This window comes from Acinonyx jubatus, chromosome E3, assembly GCF_027475565.1.
Source record: "Acinonyx jubatus isolate Ajub_Pintada_27869175 chromosome E3, VMU_Ajub_asm_v1.0, whole genome shotgun sequence".
In the NCBI taxonomy this organism is placed as follows: Eukaryota; Metazoa; Chordata; class Mammalia; order Carnivora; family Felidae; genus Acinonyx; species Acinonyx jubatus.
Window position 1 is genome coordinate 18756558 of NC_069398.1, and position 17859 is coordinate 18774416.

The following is a 17859-nucleotide window of genomic DNA, read 5'->3' on the forward strand; positions in this document are numbered from 1 at the left end:
TGCCACCACAGCAGGACCTGGGAAGTGGCCCCTCTGGGTGTAACCTCAGTCCTGAGTCATGCCCAGTGGCTCTCCACCTGTCCACACGTTGGAAAACACCTGGGAGCTTTCAAAAAGCCCCACCCACTGAGCCACTATCTAGACTAATTCGTTTAGAATTTGAGGAGTAATTTTACAGCTCCCCTGAGACTCCAATGGACAACCAAGGTAGAAAAGTGGAGGGTTCAACCTAGTTTGGTACAAGAAAGAGGCAGAAGGCAGCACTGGCAAGAGGTGGGAGGTGCTAGGTCCAGACAATACAATTATACCAATCTCCCTCCCAACCACACCCCCCAGAATCTGAATTCCTGGAAGAGGACTAACCCAGTTATCTCAGCTCCTTCACCGCACTTGCCCACGCACACTGGGAGCTCAGGAAATGTAAACCTCACAGGACTTCAAGGGTGCGAAGAAAGGGCTGGGAAAAGAAACCCACTGGGGCTGGGCCAGCTCTCTGATTTGCTGTGTGAGCTCCAGGGAGGCACTGGCCCTCTTTGTGCCAGTTCAGGGGTTGGCCCAGGTGGCCTTGAAGGGGCTTTCAAGTGCCAACACTGAGTATGCACTTCCCCTACGAAGTCTAATACAGTGGAGTCAGTGGATACCAGGCTTCCTACTCCCCCCAAACAGATGTCCCAACCCCCAAGGCCTAAAATCTCCACTTCTGGTGCTCTACCTTACACCGGCTACAAAGACAGAGACTCTGAGGTTCTGAAGGCCAAAGACCTAACAACTGCAAAATAGGAGTCCCCTCTGAGGATACCGGAGGATAGCATGTGAGTGAAAGGGATTTTTAGATGGTGAGGAAACTCCAGAGGCCACCTGACAGCCCTGGTTCTGCCCCCAGAGTGACAAAGGTGAAGTGGTTCAAATAACTAGAAACTCCCAAGAAGGAACTTCATGAGAAAACACTCATGAGGCGAGTCCAAAGGGGTCCTTGGCTTCTGGCCATCAGCACAGCCAAGGCCCTAATATGTAACCAAAGGCTTTTATTGGGAAAGGGAAATTGACTGAAAAGTGGCCCCTCAAGTCCTCACTGCCTGAGGCAGCTGGGGCCTCCTCCAGAGAGTTCAGGAAAGAAGGGGCCACCAAACCGGGCCCTCTGCAGGCTCAGGTATAGAGGTCAAAGTCAATGCGTTTGGAGTTGTAGAACTGTCCACCAGGAGGGTCCAGCTTCCGGCAATAAACACCATCTGCGAAGTAGCCTTCGTTCACCCAGGTCTGCAGGAAAAGAGAGCAAGAGCTGAGAAAGGACTGGTATGGGCGGTGGGGGAGGAGAGACGTGGCAGAAAGAAGTAGAAAGGGGCTTACCTGCATCTGGGTGCTGGTGAAGGGCCCATACAGCTCAGCATCCCCTGTGTTCTCCCACTTATATTCCCACATCACGTCCACCAGACCATCTCCTGGCAACTCTGCTTCTAAAACAACAGACAAGGCCATCTGGGCCTCAAGTTCCCTGGCCCCTGCCCCTGCCCCCAGCATTCCTCCTCTGCCCTCCAGTCTTACCGCCCTTCTGCGTAGGAGTTGGGGTCTCCAGCTCCCCCTCTGCCACTTCTTCAGCAAACATGTCCAGAGACGGAGGGGGTGTGGGCTCAGGGGGTCCCTGGGTCCGGGACCCCAACCCCTTCAGCCGCATGGCTAATCGTTCCCTTGTCTCCTGATACACGCCAAGGTTGCCCCGGGCCACCATCTGGTCAGCCAACCCAGAGAGCCGATCCAAGCGCTGGGGGGAACTGGGCCGCCCACCCCCTTTGCTGCCCCCTTTGCCTCCTCCTCTGGCCCCCAGACGCCTCAGTGCGCCAGCTACGGTCTCTCTTGGCAACAGCAGCTCCAGAAGGCCCTCCAGAAGGGCTTGGGCACTCATTGGTGTCTGGCCCAGGCTGTCCTCTTCCTCTGAGTCGGACGGTGGGCGCTGATCAGGTGGCCGCTCCCTGATTTTCACCTGTGATGTGAAAACAGGGGTGGAGGTGGTTATCTCCTACAAACCGTGAGCAGGGCCCAAGCCCAGCACTGGCTGCCTCCAGGCCCCCACCACATCAGCCCCTGGGCCACACCCAGTCAATGTTGTCTAGCCAGCTGTCTCGGATCTGAGCATCCCGGTTCAGGAAGTAGTTGCCATCAGCATCAAAGTGGCCTTCCTCCATCTCCTCCTGCAGGTTGAAGGGTGTGATCCGCACACCTCCCTCACTGGGGAGCGTGGCTGCTTCCTGACCTGCATGAAAGACACAGGCATCCCGTGCTGGGTGCACACACGCGCACACGCACACACACACACACACGTGCACGCGCGCGCGCCCTTGTCACCCCCCCATCCCCAAAAGCTCTATCTGTTCCTCCAGCAGAATCAATTCTTGGGTTTAGCTCACCTTCCACATCCTCCGAAGCCAAGATATCATATTTGCTGGACCCCTCCTCTTCATCATCATCCTCCTCATCACTGTCCAAAGAGTGTTTGCCTTTGAAGCGGCTCCCAGGACCTCCTACCCCAGCCACAGGATCCACTGGCTGTGAGGAAGGGCCAGCAAGTTGAGAGACGCAGGTTACTGGCTATTCCTCAAAATACTCCAGGTAGATTTTTCTTCAAAACCTTCCCCAACTGGAAATTCTCCAAACCCATTTCCCAGAGAACATGGAAAAGCTAGCCCCCTCTCTGCTTTCTTTGCCCCCCGCCCCCTTCTTTCTCTTCTGGCTTCTAGTTCTTTCTCTCCCTTCACTCCTCCTAAGAATGCAGGAGTCTGGCCCCCTCACCTTCTTCTTGGGAACACTGATTTCATCCTCATCATCCTCATCTCCCACACCTTGGAAGGTCACTTTCCTCTTTGGCATGACTGGACTGAAGAGCCTTCCCTGGGCTGAGCTGAGAGAAAGGATGCAGATAAAGGGAAGTGGGCGAGGCTACTCACCGCGGAAGAGCCCCAGCACAACAAATAATCACCCGGTGCGCACTAGATCCAGCTCGCACTAGATCCAGCTCGAGAGGAGAGGGAGCACAGAATGAGGGGCCGAAAGGGAAGCTGGCCGCCAGGAGGCCCCCAGGACTTGGTTCGGCATCCAAAAGAGTTGCTGGAGCGGGGGCGGAGGGGCGGTGGCGCAGACGGGCTCCCCACGGGCAACCCCCACCCTTGACGAAAAAAGGCAGGCTCCCCCACATACCCCCCCCAATCCCTAGCCCCCGCAGTCCTGGGTGCGACGGGGATCCGCGGGCTGACACCCTCTCCTCCACCCCCAGCTCCCTCAGAGCCCGCGGGGCCTGGAAGGACCCACCCCCTCCGCCCCGCGCTGAACTCCCAGCTCCGCGGGGTGACCCCCAACTGTCCCGGGCTAAGTGTACAAGCCTAAGTGTACAAAGAGAGGCGGCAGAGCCGCGGGGATTCGAGCAGCCCCACCGGCTCGCGCTCACCTCAGGATCCACGGGAGGCCGTGGGGGAAGAAAAAGAGAGACTTTCACCAGGGCTACATCCGGGGCGCCGGGCGCCATCACCCGGAAGAGAACTGCGGAAGGCGCCAGAGAAGGCCGGAAGTGGCTTCACTCCGATTAGATGACTAACTGGAAAAGCGGGCGGAAGTACGCCAAGAGCGGGGAAGACAACCCCGCCCTCCCCAGGGTGACGTGAGCAGTTTGGGGACGACAACGGCGAGAACAGGCCACAAATGAACGCCTAAACCCTGATCAGACGATAGGGGTGGCCGGATGCGGTTTAGATTCCCTCCTACAGCAGTTAGAGACTCTGGGGAGAAAGTGAAGCACACTACTTAAAGGGGCGCCCAGCATCATGGAGGGGCGAAGTGGGACAGTGGGTTTCGGCCCGGTTCCCTTTACAGAGTTGAGTCACCTTTCCCCAGGGTTGGCCAAGGGCTTTGTGCCCCTCACCGTCTCCATAGGAATCCTGCTTTCCCAGTCAGCGTCCAGTTCTGTCCTCTCCTAGTCCGAGGTGCGGCCTTGCTCTTCTCCCTGAGGAGAGACCGAGTTCCCACGATGGCCCGCCTGGAGCCCCCAGCTGGCTTTGGGGGCACTTTCCGAACCCAGCTCTCTTTAGGACCCAGGGGAAGTCATTTACCCCACGCCTGTCCCCTGGTTGAGTTCCTGGTTTCAGAGGTGGGAAGAGCCATCACCGTACAGGTGACATTGGTTCCTGTGTCCAGAATCCAGGCTAGAAGCCTCTTGTGCCCCGATCTCAGGTAGGCCTGGAAAGAGGCAACAATGCCTCTCTCTCAGACCACAGCCTCAGGATAAAGCCCCACTGCTGGCAAGTAGGACCCCAGCGGCCCCAGCCCAGAATCTGTAAGCTGGCCCAAGGGGGGGATGGGGGGTGGGTATGGGTCCCTGTGCTGTGGGGACAAGACCTCTAGCTCTTTAGGACAGTCCTGAATCCCACTAGACTAAGGCTATGCCCAGGAAGAACCTACTGGAGCCCCAGGAGGGCAGCATGGGGTACCCATGATAATAAGGAGACCACCCCTCCTCTCTCCTGCCCCCAGGGTTAACTCCCAGATTGAACTACCATGAAACTGCACCGAAAGTCCGTGCTCAGTTTCTTCCACGGATACAGAACACAGGCTCCAGACCGGGAGGGCATCTTGCTAAAGAAGGGAGCCCGAAATATCAGCTATCAACGCCGCTGGTTTGTCCTCCAGGGAAACCTCCTCTTCTACCTGGAGCACCAGGCAGACCGCACACCCCTGGGCCTCATCCTCTTAGAAAACTGCCAGGTGGAGCCACGCCTCGGGGCCACAGAACCCTATGCCTTTACCATCTTGACCCCCTGGGTTGAGGGCACAGAAGGTGGGCGGACCTACAAGCTGGCAGCAGAAAACCAGGGAGAGCTGGCAGCATGGCTGTGGGCACTGGCTGGGGTGAGCTGGAGGCGGCTGGTGGCGCTACTACCCCCACTGGAGGCCCAGTACCGGGAGCTGTGCCAGGCAGCTGGCCAAGAACCCAGCGCACCCCCAGAGGACTGTGGCTTCCTAGCCACCCTCAGTCCCCCCTCCAGCTTCCAGGAGTTGCACGAGCACTTTGGGAAAGAGATCCGGGTGCTGCAGGTGGTGCGTAGAGGACTCCAGTCCAGTGACAACAGAGGCAGCAGATCCCAGGCAAAGAGGGAGCAGGAGCTCAACAGTTGTTGATGAGTGACTGAAAGATGGACCAAAGGCCAAAAGGTCCCTTCCTGCCAAGACCAGCTGAGTGCTTCAGCAGACACCCAGATCCTGGCCTGCTCCATTGTTTCCTCCCCACCCCCACCCCACCTAGTTCTTATTCTAACTCCCTTTATCAAATAACAAGGCAGGAGACAGGCCCAGGTACAACAGCAGGTTCTTTTCTGATTCCTCGAAGCGCCGCACAGGGTGGGAGCAGAGACAAGAGAATGTAAACATTGGGTTCCGCCCCCCGGAGCTCAGGGGAAGACCCCTTACCCAGATAGGGGCTGGAGGGGAAACAAGGTGGAAGGCAGGGGCCCTGGTAAGACAAAGCAGGAGAGGCCTGAGAACACAGAGGAGGGTGGGTGAAAGAGAACAAGGAGAATGGTAGGTGGGGAAAGGGGGGACATTTCCTGTGCCAGTGCATGTCCCCTTAAATAAACGAGTGCAAGAACATTATGGAAGGAGAACCAAAGGATAGAAGACAGAGCAAGCACCCCCACCCTGGGCCGACCAGCTGCTCTGTACCTAATTACAATAGAGATGTCCAGAAGTAGAGCAAGGAGAGCCGTGGCCCCCAGCCAGGAAGTGGGGGAGACCAGCAGGGCTGAAGAAGGGAAAAAGGAACCCAGCTCCACTCATGGATAAGGGGAGCAACTGGAGTGTAAGAATCTGAAAACTGCTGATTCCCATTGCCAAGTCACCCCTGAGGTGACAAAAGGCCAATCAGGACTGCACCTGGGAAAGAACCCCAAAGGAAATCGGGGCAGGAGTGCCAGAGACCCCAGCAGGACCTAACTGGAGGTGAAGGGGCTCCAGACTTGTTCACACCTGCCCCGAGGAAAGGCAGCTGCCCCATGCACTGTCACTGTCCCAGCTGTGTAGGGATCAGCAGCTGGCAAGGAGATGGGAAATCAAACCACTTTCCCCAGAAGGACAGTCTGCCCAGGAAGCTCGGGGCAGCACCCCAGGCCAGGCCTGCTCCTGACTGAGGGGAAAACAAGGGAGGCCATGCAGTCCAGCCCCGGGGACAGAGGTCAGAAGTAAGCATCCTGCCGGGCCTCAGATGCGGAGGACCTGTCCCCACCATCCTGGGGGCCTGGGGGTCCATCTGCCTTTCGACGCAGTGAGAGCTTCCTGCCTTGGGCCTTCTTTTCCTGCTTCTGCCGTTCCTTTTCCTGCTTCTGTTGCTCCTTCTCCTGCTCTTTTTCCCATTTCTGCCGCTCCTTCTCCTGCTTCTCCCGTTCTTTCTCCTGTTTCTGCCGCTCCTTCTCACGTTCCTTTTCCTGTTTCTGCCGCTCCTTCTCCTGCCTCCGAGTCTCCTTGGTGGGACCCAGTGGGGTGCTGTTGCCGGTAGGCGAAGGAAGGGATGGATGCAGTCCCTCAGCGGTGACCACAGGTCCTGGGGCAGGCCCAGCACTGGCCCTGCGGACAGGAGGGGGTGGGGAGGGGGCCCCTCCAGCTGCCCGGGAGCCTCGGCTCTTGAGGCCAGGGAGGCTAAGAAGGCTGGAGGAGGGGCCCAGGGGTGGCTGCTGCCGCCGACGCTCCTCATGGATGGCCCGGGAGCCATGTAGTCGCCGAGAGGGCCGATACTGCAGCTCCCCCCGGGTTTCTCGCCACTTCTTGAGCTGGGCTGCGTTCTCTCGCTCAATCAGTGCTTCTGTCACTGGGAGGTTGGTCACCTAGACGGAGAAGAAACGGGTACCGCAGTGAAGGTGAGGATGGGGATGGGCTGAAGCAGGTGTGGGTGTGCTAAGGCCACGGCCTACCTCGTGCACCAGGAAGTCCTCCTGCATGCACTGCTGGGGCAGGTTGCGCAGCTGCTCCATGGTCTCATACATGCCTTGGCAGGAGCGCAGCTTCTCCACTGAGCCCAACGTGTGACGCAGCAGCACCAGGGCCACGCGGAAGATGATCTTGACGCCTGCAAGGTCAGAAAGAAGAGAGCGTGGGTGATCAGGGCTGGGACCTCAGTGTGTCCCAGTCAGAAGGGACTCAACAGGCCCCATCCCTGTCTACTGCCAACCGTACAGATGAGGAAACTGAGGTCCCACGAAGGGAAATGAGCTGCCATGGGTTTCGAGTTCCTGAGAGGAACAGTAGGTTCTGGACTGATAGCAGAGCCAAGACTAGGCCCCAGTTTCTCCAGCCCCCAGACTGCTTACAGGGAAGCCTAGGTCCCAGAGGTAACTTCGGGCAGCAGGCCACTCTCTGGCAGCCACCATGGAAACCCCGGCCCCCTCATGGCCTGAACGGCTACAGAAGTACCTTCACAGAAGAACATATCCCAGACACGCAGCACTGAAGCCCAGGGCAGGGTGCGGGCAAAGATGCACATGAACCATTCTGTCATGTAGAGCACGGGGTCAATGCGTTGCCGCCGCAGGTGTCGGTGTGCCAGCGGGGAGGCCCGGCGCAACAGTGCAAAAAAGATTTCTCCGTCCAGCTGAATGGCCTCCTGGAAGTGGGATGAGCCATGAGAAGAGGCCTACTGTGGCTCCCGTGGGGTAGGACTGTCCCTAGTGGGGGATCCTCACCTCAGTGGGAGAGGCCCAGAACAGAGGGACAAAAGGACAAAATGGGGGGGGGGGGGAGAGGGAGGAGGCAGGACAAGAACCTCCCTGCAGCCTCAGGAGAAAGTCACAACCTTGGGTGCACCCAGCCCCCAGACACTCACCAGCCCTGCACTGTAGTAACCGGGGAGGTACTTGTCACAGATCTGCACCAGGCACCAAAAAGCTTGCTGAGAAGAGCGAGAACAAGGAAGGAGGGAGGGGCCTGAGAAACAGGGAGCAGAGAGCTCCCCCATCACCACTGTAGGCCAAGGTCCTCCCAGTCCCTCCCCAACCAGGACCAGCGTATGCTGACCTCAGCAGGCATGTGCATGAGCAGCACGGCGGCCACTGGGGCCTGGGCCTGGCAGTAGCCCTCATCGGGCCGGTAGATAGTGTAAGCCTTCAGGATTCGATACAGGTCCTGTTGCCTGTGGGTATTGGGAAAGACCATGAGGGCAATCACAGGAGTTGGGGGCTCTCTGCCCCAAACTAAGCCTGCCCCCCACAACCAGCCCCAGCCCAGACCCCTCCTAGATCCAGTTCCAGATTAACCTCAGAGGTTCACCACCACGCACCTCCACCAACCTTCCTAGCACTGTTATCAAGGTTAAGCCAACGACCGAGACCATCATCAAAGCATTCCAGGCTCCAGCCTTCCACCCTTGCCTCCACATCCTATGTGCTCCCTACCCGTTCCCCAGCACAGGATGTGCTCTCTCTCCATCCTTCATCTGCCACCACCCCATAGACCTTCAAGGTCACCTTCTTCAGAAAGCTTCCACTGTCCACAGCATCAGACCTCCCGTAGCACTGTCTGAATTCTTTGATCATCCCAGAGCAGGGCCTGCCCTATCTGCCTCAGTGGATTTCATCAGTTCTCTGCCGGCATGTCCATTGGGCCCTGGTTCTTGGTGAAGGCTTGAGAAGCCAGCTGTGCCTCAGACCTTTCTCGTGTCTCTGTATCCCAAAGAATAAAATCTCTGCCCTAGACCTGTCCTCTTGAGGGTGCCCATCGCTGTGTCTGAGAATTCCATTCACTTAGCCCCATGTTGGAAAAGAGAGCCCTACATCACTCCCTGTGGCTAATCAAGTCTTATTAACACTACATGTTGAGTTTCATTCATGCCTGTTCCTTCTCTCTACCTCCACAGCCATTCCATAGCTCAGACTTTCATTTCTTACCCAGAAAAAGGTAAAAAGTAATAACCTCTTACATCCCCAAATTCAGTCATTGAAGTGTGATCTTGTGTTTTACCTGCATACCTCCCCAGTACTATTTACTTAATATTTTTTCTCCACTTAGCAATAGCATCCATGAAATGACAGGTTTGATGTACTAGTTATTTTACCTAATACCTATTAAACATGTAACTCCCACAAGCTCCCATGCTATTTTTACCCACCTACCTGCATCTGTGTCCCTGCTTTCTCCCTGTTTCTGTGGGTGAACTGTCTGTGGTCCTGGCCAAACACAGCTTTTCCACTTGGGTACTGTGTCCCATCCCCTCTCACCTACACAGTCCATCACTCCAGCAAGCCTCCCACCTCTCCTGCATCATCAGTTTTTCTCTCCCTACTAGATCATTCCCAGTGGCATACCAGTATCTGTTATTTCCTCTATGTTACAAAAAAAGTCTCTTGACTACCCCCCTTCCCCTCCAAACATTACATCATTTCTCTCTTTACCTAGTCAGCAAAACTTCAGAATACAGACTTGCTGTCTTTAATCTCTTTCCTCCCATTCTCCAGTCAGGCTCTACACTACTGCCCTGTGCAAACTGCCTTTATCAAGGTCACTAATGACCTCTACTGTGCTGAGTCCAGAGGTCAATTTGCAGACTTGACTTTACTTGACCCATCAGCAGCATTCCATACAACTGGTCCCAAAACCCCTCTTCGATTTGCTTCCAGCAATCACACTGCCCTGGTTCTCCTTCTACCTCTCTAGTTTCTCCTTCCTGTGCTGGTTCGTTCTTATCTTCCCATTCTTGAAATGTTAGAGCTGCAGGGCTCAATCTCTGAGTTTCCTTTTGTATCTACACTTGCTGCCTTGATGAGCTCGTCCAATCCCACAGGTGAAATTTAGTCCCATCTAGAGGCCAATAACTCTCAATCTCCAGCTTACCTCCAGTTTAAACTGCTCCCCAAATTCCAGACTTATACAGGTCATGCATCCAACTTTCTCGACATCTCCATCTGGATGTCCAATTAGCATTTCAAACTTCACATTCCTAAACTGAGCTCTTAACATACCGCCTAACCTCCTTTTCTCATCCACACCAATATATGGACAACTCCATTTGTCTAGTTTCTCAGGCCCAAAACCTTCAGAGTCGGCCTTAATTCCAATCTCTCTCTCTCTCTCTCTCTGTCTCTCTCTCATACAGTCCACATCTAATCTATTGGCAAATCCTTTTGGCTCTACTTTCAAAATATAGACAGAACCCAACCACTTTTCCCCATAGTTCATGGCTACCATTCTGATATATCTATCATACTCTCTCTCCTGGATTATGGAAATAGTCTTCTAACAAGTCTCTCTGCTTCTGTCCTTGTCTCCTTATACTATTCTCAGCACAGCAGCCAGAATGATCCTTTTAAAACACAAGTCAGATCATTATAACCACAGCTCCATTCACATTCTCTATTCCCCTTTCTTGCTTTAAACTCCTCTTTAATACTTACCACCCTTTCACATACAACATACTTTCCTTCTTTGTCTTATTTACTTATTGTCTATCCTCACTAAAATGTAATAAGCCCCATAAGGGCAGGAGTTTTTGTCTTGTTAACTGCTATCATCTGTGACTAGACCAGTTCCTGGCAGATAGCAGGTGTTCAGTTAAATATTTGCTGAAAAGATGAACCAACTGATGAAAAATGTGCATCTGAGAGTCACCTAATACCATCTTGCATACTACTAAGGAGTGATATATATACATCTTGGGGAAGTCTAGCATATAGAACAAAAGTACAAGTGCCTCAGAACAATTTTTAAGGCCCTCTGGTGATCTGACCCGAAACTGCTTTTCCAGCCTCAGCTCCACTCAACCCCACATCCCAGAGACAGCTTATATAAACCCCCAGCCAGGAAAAACCTGCCCCTGGCTCTGCTCCCATCTAACCTTCAAAATCCAACTCAAATGCAACCTCTTCAATAAGTCCTTGTTGTGCCTCTCCATCTCCCCTCCAACAACCCCCCAGCCCCGAGTCAGAATCTCCTTCCCAGGACAGTTCCCTCAATATGGCTTGACACTCAATACATTAAGGACCACTTTCCTAGAAGCCCTGGAGGGCAAGAACAGCTTTCAACCCAGCCCTGTATCCACCTGGAGCCTTCTACAGACTGACCCACGTGATCAGGCCATCTTACCCATGCCCTCCTCGAGCGGCAAACATCTCATGGAAAGGGAATTGGCGGTGCAGGTCCTTCTCGATCACATCCAGCCACTTGGGGTCCCCAGGAGCCCGTTCCAGCTCCTGCAGTGGGACATCAGGGATTATCTCAGGATCTAGGGGGACTGATGATACCCTTCACACAGTATCACATGTCCCCATACCCTGGACACACCTCAAACTTGCCAGGGTTCTGCTCCAGGAGTTCCTTGCTATTGGACAGGTACTGCCAGGCCTTGGCTCTGAGGGAGGAGGGGATCCCCTTCCGGCAGCGCAGCTTCACCTAAGGCAGAGTGGCAGGCAGGGTGACAGCTTCAGGGGCTGGCATAGCCTCCAGGCTTTCCCCAGCAGTCCTCAGGCTTTCTGGGACAGCCCTCCCACATCTCATTGGCTTGACTCCACTGGACCTGGCCTGGCCTTCTATCTTTAAAACTACTCCTCCCCCCAGGCCCAAGAACCACCCATCCCCAATGTGGTCTAGAGAACAAATACTATCATGGCTTCCCTGGAGTATATGAGCTCTCCCTAACCCCCTCCCAACTTGTCCATTGCCCTGCCCACCAGTCAGCCTTCCAAACCTTCTGGAAACGCCGTGACAGCCACTTATCCCAGTTACTGAACATCTCCAGCCATTTGAGTTCCCGCTGCCGAGCCACATCTACAGGAATGGAGCTCTCTCTGCAGGATGAAGAAAGCATGGAAAGGGTCAATAGCAGTGGTATAAAACATGGATTGCTGGAGGAACTGAAGCAAGCCACCCACCTCCCCAGGCTCAAATGAGAGACTGGATGTAAAAGCATTTTGTGAGCTACCAAATATCAGGGTATCTGGCCACTTAGCCATCGAAGGGCCTAGTTCACCACACTGAAAGGACTTCTTCCCTTGGAAGGAATCTCTGTACAGAGATGGTGTTCTCATGTTAGATCTCTGTACATGTTGGGTGTGTTCAAATCCTGCTTATGGCACATACAAGTTTGGGGAGAGGGTACAGAATATTTAAAAGCCACAGTTTGCATTAGACCTGGGTCCAAGTTCTAGCTTTGCCACTTACTCATTGTGTGACCTTGGGCAAGTCATAGAATTCCTCTAAGCCTCGATTTCCTCATTTGTAAGGTGGAGAAAAAAATAGGATCTACTTGAGAGGTTATATAATAGCAAGTGCTCAGTAAGAGCAATTGTTATCCATAAAACAGAATACAGAACAAATATAAATATACTTCTCTGCTTCCTTAGAAGCAACTGAGTTTCCTCCTATCAGACTCTTGAGATCCCCTGGGCCACCTGCAATTCCCTCTACCTCCTTCCTGAAGTCACCCGAGATTCTCAAGCAAATGAAGCTTTCCTTGCACTGTTTGCCCATTGTTCTGTCACAGCTTCCCACTCAAGATACCCCAGGAGTCTTGAAACAGTTACTTGTAGGAGCCAGTACCAGGAAATGAGTGGAATGGAAGAAAGCGCTTGAATTTCCAGACCAACCTGACCTCAAATCCCAGTTCTGTCCATTAGAAATTGGGAAATCTTGGCAAGTGATAACCTGAATCTCTTCCTCATCTGTCAAAAAGGGATGCCACCATCTACATCACAAAGGTATGAGAGAACTACTGAGAAACTGTACATAAAGGACTGGCAAATGGATGGGCTCATTAACCATTAGTTTCTTTTGTCTTAGAACCACTTAATCATTGCTCATTAATATTTTAAAAATATTTATTATGTATTTTTGAGAGAGAGAGACAGAGCGTGAGCAGGGAAGGGGCAGAGAGAGAGGGAGACACAGAATCTGAAGCAGGCTCCAGGCTCCAAGCTGTCAGCAGAGAGCCTGACACAGGGCTCAAACTCACAAACCTCAAGATCATGACCTGAGCCAAAGTCAGACGCTTAACCAACTGAGCTACCCAGGCGCCCATCATTGCTCATTAATTTCTATCATAAGTTGGTTCCAAACCCTACTAAGGATCAGGAAGAATTAGGTAATATCTTTCCTGCCCTCAAGAAGGTCACAAGCTTGCAGGGGAGATAACTGCAATGTGGTGTGGGAAATGCAATAACAAAAACGCACAGGAGAGGCACTGACTGGAGTAGGGGCAGTGGATATCAGGAAAGGCTTCCTAGAGGAGGAGACATCTTCATTATAAGCCAGGAGGGACTGAGTAGAACATACCAAGACAAGAAGGAGGAGAAAGGCATTCCTGGCAGGTGGAACAGCCTGAGTATGAAGGGGGAGAGACTACAATCAGTTCAACAGGACCACAGTATTAAGTGCATGGTGAGAAGTGGTGGGAGAGAAGACCAGAAAGACTGGCAAAGGCAGAAAATAAGGAGTCCATCTGCAGAATAAAGCACATGGGACTTTATCCTGTGGCCAGGGGAGAGCTACCATAAGTTTTTAAGGTAACATGTGCCCCAGTCAGCCTGGCCTCAGAAGTATGTTCTTCCAGCATGGAAGATAGATTTTAGAGGGACAAAATTACAAAGCAGAGAAACATAATCGAGCAACGTGCCTGGCACACAAGAGGGGCTCACTGAAATCCAATTCAATCCAAGTTCCTCAGGGCAGCAGAGTATTGAGGAGAAAGCCACTGGTCACACAGATCCAGGTGTGAGTGGGGCAATTCACTCAACTGCTCTAATCCTGTTTCTTCATCTATACATTGGGTACAACAGTGCATCCCTCCAGCATGGGAAAACACCAAGGTCAAACTTCAGTTGCCTTCCTAGGACCATGAATGTTGGTGCTCAATCAAAGGTTTTCTGTTTTTTGTTGGATTATAAAACACCTAGAATACCTTCCCACAGTGTTTTCCCCAACTCCAGGCAGGTGCCCCCCACCCCAACACACATAACACGATTAGACTAAATCCTACTCATTCTTCAGGATTTGGAACAGACTCAGTTGAATTCTGAGTGGGCAAAAGGTCCCTTCCCTAGTACTCACAAAATCCTGTGAGGATCTCTAGGCTAAACCTAAAATACATTGACATCAATTGTTTAAGTATTTGTTTCTCCCTTTTGACAACGAGTGCCTTGAAACAACTATTTTATCCCTAGTACCTAGCACAGGGCCTGGCACCTGGGTGCTCAGGTGATGCTGTAGGTTGAACTGACCAGCAGGTTAAAGCGGTACATGAACAATGGGCAGGATCCTTCCCAGAGAGAGGGAAGGAAGAAGTCAGAGGCAATCACACCCCCACATCAGGAGTGACTCAGGCCCCTGGAGGGAACTAGGAAAGAGTAAGCCCGGCTGGGGAGATGAGGAAATGGGGAAGAGGCCTCCCCCAACCCCTTCCTTCAGTAAAAACACAAGATTGCCCTTCTCTGTTTCGCAGAGGAGCCTTACCCTCACGGTCTCCCCTCTACCGACCAGGCCTCCCCCAGCTCATCATCCCATCAGACCTAGGGCTATGGGGGAGGGAAGATGACTGCATCCCTCCCAGACTCCTTCCCTTTCAGGGACCAAATATCTCTACCAGAATCCCTGCCCAGCCAACCCTCCAGAATATCTGACCCACAGCTGGAGTTTTTCACATCAAGGAGCTGGGACGACCTTAAGTATCACCTCATTCAACCTTTCACTATATAGAGATGGAAACTGAGACACAGAAATAGGGAAAACACTAGCTCAAGGGCACACAACACACTAAGAGCAAAGCTCAAACCCAGAAGTCCTGACACCTAGCCTGAAACTCTAACATGCAAGTGCCACCAAAACCTCAGGATGCTCTAGGCAGGACAGGGATCACCAAGTAGCTCACTCCTGCTGGAGCCACTCCCCTGGAGCCTTGGAGGAGGCTGAGCTGCCAGGATCTGGGCAAGGTGTATCATTTCCTCCTCCCCAACCTCTGCTTCCCTGAAGCCCCACGGGGTGCCCACTGGGTACTCACAGACTGCCCGAATACTGGCTGCCCCCAAGGAAGCCATACTTGTCCGTCTTGCGAAGGGCCAGCCCATTTATCTCCGAGTCTGAGCCCATGGAGCTCACATCATCTGCCAAGGACTCCAAGGTCCCAGACATGAGGCTTACAGAGTCCAAGTAGCTCAGAGTGTCCGGGGCCTGCCCTCGAGGCCCAGAGATGCCAGGTCCCAGGCTGGACGTGGAGCCTAGGTCCTGAGAGTTTTCAGCAGACTCCGGAGCTGGGGTGACCGTCACGACAGTTACCAGAGCCTCACAAGTTCCTGAAGGGCCTGTGCCAGACCCTGAGGGGTCCTCTGGAGCCTGTGCAGTTGATGCTGATGTTGCTGCTGCAGCTGCATGTCCACTTGTCACCTGTCCTGCTGTCACTGCTGCAACCCGCGCGGTCACTCCTGAGGCAGCTGTGGTTCCCGGCTTGGGGGCAAGCGGGGGTTTGGCGGTCAGAACCCCAGGAACTGTTCTGGAAGGGGTCCTGGTGGGGGTACCTGGTCCAGGGGCGGGTGAGGTTCTAGCCTCCTCCGTCTTCGGAGAATCTGTCCCCGGGCCCAAAGCCATGGACATCTCGGCTCCTGCCACTGCCGCGGGAACCAGGGGGTCTGGGTCAGCGGAGACTTGCGCCCTCGGGGCTTCGGATGAGGCCTCCAGAGTCAGCACCACCACTGTGCTGCCTGTGACGGTCGAGGCCGGGGCCGAAGTCTGGGTGGGCCCAGGGACCCAGGCGGGCTTCGCCTCCCCGGGGGCCACCAGGGTGACGGGGGCCGAAGTGGCCGTGGTCACTGGCGGCCCCGGAGCCACCACCACGACAGGCCCGGCCCGGGACCCGCGGGGCGGCGGCGAGGGGGCCGCGGGGGCGCCATGACGGCGCGGCGGGGCCACCAGGGGCGCCGGGCCCGTCTCCATGGCCGCGGGCCACCCCTCACATCACCCCGCCGGGGCGGACGCAGAAGGCGCCGCCCCTCAGGCCGCTCCGCGCCGCCCGCCAAGGAAGAGGAGAAGGCGAAGGGCGCGGCCCGGCGCGCGTCGCAGATGAGGGCGGCGCGCGGGCCGCCGCCGGGCGCCCGGAGGCGTGGCAAGGGTCCTGGGGCGCCAGGCGCCGGGGTCTCGCTCGCGCCCTCTCACCCCTGGCGCTCTCTCGCCGCCGCCCCCTCCCTCCTGCTCCGGGCGAGCGGCCGACCTCGCGCCTGCGCACACGCCTCAGTGCCGGCTAAGCGGCCAGCATTTCGGCGTTTCACGCCTGCGCGCGGGCAGAGCCGTCGCGCTCCTTTTTTCTCCCTCCTCGTCAGAGTGTTTGGGCGAATAATAGGAGAGAGGGAACTGGGTTTCTGCCAATCGTTGGAAGGGTGGGTGGGGCTGGAGGTGGGAAGGGGCTGGGTAATTTGGGAAGAGGAAATGGAGAAGAAGAAGGGCTGGAAGACCAATGAGAAGGGGGGTGAAGGCAGGAGGAGGTGGGACGAAAGAAGTAACTAACAGAAAAGCGCGAGGCTGAACGCCCTGGCCAATAAAAATGGCTAAAGAGTGAATGACCGCGGAAGGAGGCGGGTGCTGTGCGAGAAGAGGCTAGCCTGGCCAATAGGAATACTAAAAAGGGAGCCAATGAAAAGGGCGACTAGGTGGAGGGCAAGTTGACAGACAGTGGTGTCTATTTGGGCAGTGACAGACGGCATCCGCAGTCAATAGGAAGGGCTGAGGAATTCTTAAAGTCTCCCAAGAAGGTCACAAAAGAATGACAGCTGGGGGGGGGGGGGGCGGGCCAAATTTGCAATTAATTTGCACTGTCAGCCAATAAACGCATTCCCTCGCTTAAGCAATTGGGAGGAAGATAGACGGCTGTCTCAGCCAATGGAAGCATCCAAAGTGTAGGGGTGCTGCCAGCAGGCGGTGCCAGCCCAGGGATATCGGTGACAACCGGAGACAAGCGCAGAAGGGGGGTGACAGTTGGGGATAGCACTGTGAGGGGGTGGGGGCCAGGCACATTACTGCAGCCCTTAGCCAATAAGAGCATGGCGCTGCTTTGTTTGAGTCCTTTCTGGGCCCCCATTCTGTCTGTCTCTCTCCTTTTTAAGTAGGCTCCACACCCAACGTGCGGCTTCAACTCACGACCCCGAGATCAAGAGTCGCATGCTCTACCAACTGAGCCAGTCAAGCGCCTCCTAGGTTCCCCTTCTCCATCCAGCTTCAGAGCCACCTCACTCTCGTGGTCTGTGAGACCCTACCACAGATCCAATGCCTTGATCAAGTCCTCTCAACCTCCACTCCGTCTCTAGTTCTCATCTCGGTCTCACAACCAACTTCAATACTCCAAAGCCCAGGCGACTATAACCAGAGCCTCCAAATCCTCTAAGCGATCCATTTCTCTAGATCCTCCCAAGCCCTTAAGTCCTTCTCCTAGCTCCCCAGCTATCTGAGCTCCTCCCCAGAATCCAGGCTCTAATTCCTTGGACCTCATCCTCTGAGTGCCGCCCCCCCCCCAGCATTCTAGTAGGCATCCTAGACCCAAACTATGAATTCCCAGTAACAGGAACTCCCATATCTGTATTCTTATTCTTTTGGGTATCCAGGACCTATCCCATCAACTCCTCTCCCCTCACTGCCACACCTCTTTATACTCCTCATTTGCTAAGAAACCAGACCCCAATCTCCTGAGCCCCCCCGCCCTTGCTACCCTAGACCACAAACACAAAGCCCTGACTTTACAAGCCTCTCCTTTCTCTGACCCACATCCCTCTGAGCCTCAGGGTTAGAGGGCCCAAATTTCCATACAGAGTCCACCATCCTGAAATTTCAGTCAGACCTAGCTCCCAATGCCCAGGTCCTCCTTTGTTTCTG

The 17859-nt window shown here is 54.5% G+C and overlaps 3 protein-coding genes across 8 annotated transcripts; 1 reads left to right on the plus strand and 2 right to left on the minus strand.

The window, feature by feature from the left end:
- Window positions 1-1008: 1008 nt before the first annotated feature.
- CD2BP2 (CD2 cytoplasmic tail binding protein 2) lies at window positions 1009-3576 on the minus strand. Of its 2 annotated transcripts, none has more exons than XM_015065116.3 (7): window positions 3437-3576; window positions 2785-2888; window positions 2403-2541; window positions 2091-2248; window positions 1543-1978; window positions 1348-1454; window positions 1009-1257 (listed from the first exon to the last, which is right to left on the minus strand). In XM_015065116.3, exons 2-7 carry the CDS (start codon window positions 2860-2862, stop codon window positions 1147-1149), a joined length of 1029 nt encoding a protein of 342 aa, XP_014920602.2. In that variant the 5' UTR covers window positions 2863-2888; window positions 3437-3576; the 3' UTR covers window positions 1009-1146. The 2 variants fall into 2 exon arrangements, with proteins under 2 accessions (XP_014920602.2, XP_026907430.1); XM_027051629.2 differs by having other exon boundaries at window positions 1009-1279.
- Window positions 3510-5281, plus strand: LOC106968777 (sesquipedalian-1-like). Of its 5 annotated transcripts, none has more exons than XM_053213802.1 (2): window positions 3510-3646; window positions 4516-5281. In XM_053213802.1, the coding sequence occupies exon 2, from the start codon at window positions 4540-4542 to the stop codon at window positions 5158-5160; it is 621 nt and encodes a 206-aa protein (XP_053069777.1). In that variant the 5' UTR covers window positions 3510-3646; window positions 4516-4539; the 3' UTR covers window positions 5161-5281. The 5 variants fall into 5 exon arrangements, with proteins under 5 accessions (XP_053069777.1, XP_026907432.1, XP_014920787.2 ...); XM_027051631.2 differs by having other exon boundaries at window positions 3641-3775; XM_015065301.3 differs by lacking the exon at window positions 3510-3646 and adding an exon at window positions 3647-3859.
- Window positions 5282-5330: 49 nt separating this feature from the next.
- On the minus strand, window positions 5331-16308 carry TBC1D10B (TBC1 domain family member 10B). Its single transcript, XM_015065013.3, has 9 exons — window positions 15005-16308; window positions 11702-11801; window positions 11299-11406; window positions 11101-11207; window positions 8041-8155; window positions 7850-7915; window positions 7441-7630; window positions 6942-7096; window positions 5331-6854 (listed from the first exon to the last, which is right to left on the minus strand). Exons 1-9 carry the CDS (start codon window positions 15931-15933, stop codon window positions 6210-6212), a joined length of 2415 nt encoding a protein of 804 aa, XP_014920499.2. The 5' UTR covers window positions 15934-16308; the 3' UTR covers window positions 5331-6209.
- Between the last annotated feature and the right edge of the window lie 1551 nt (window positions 16309-17859).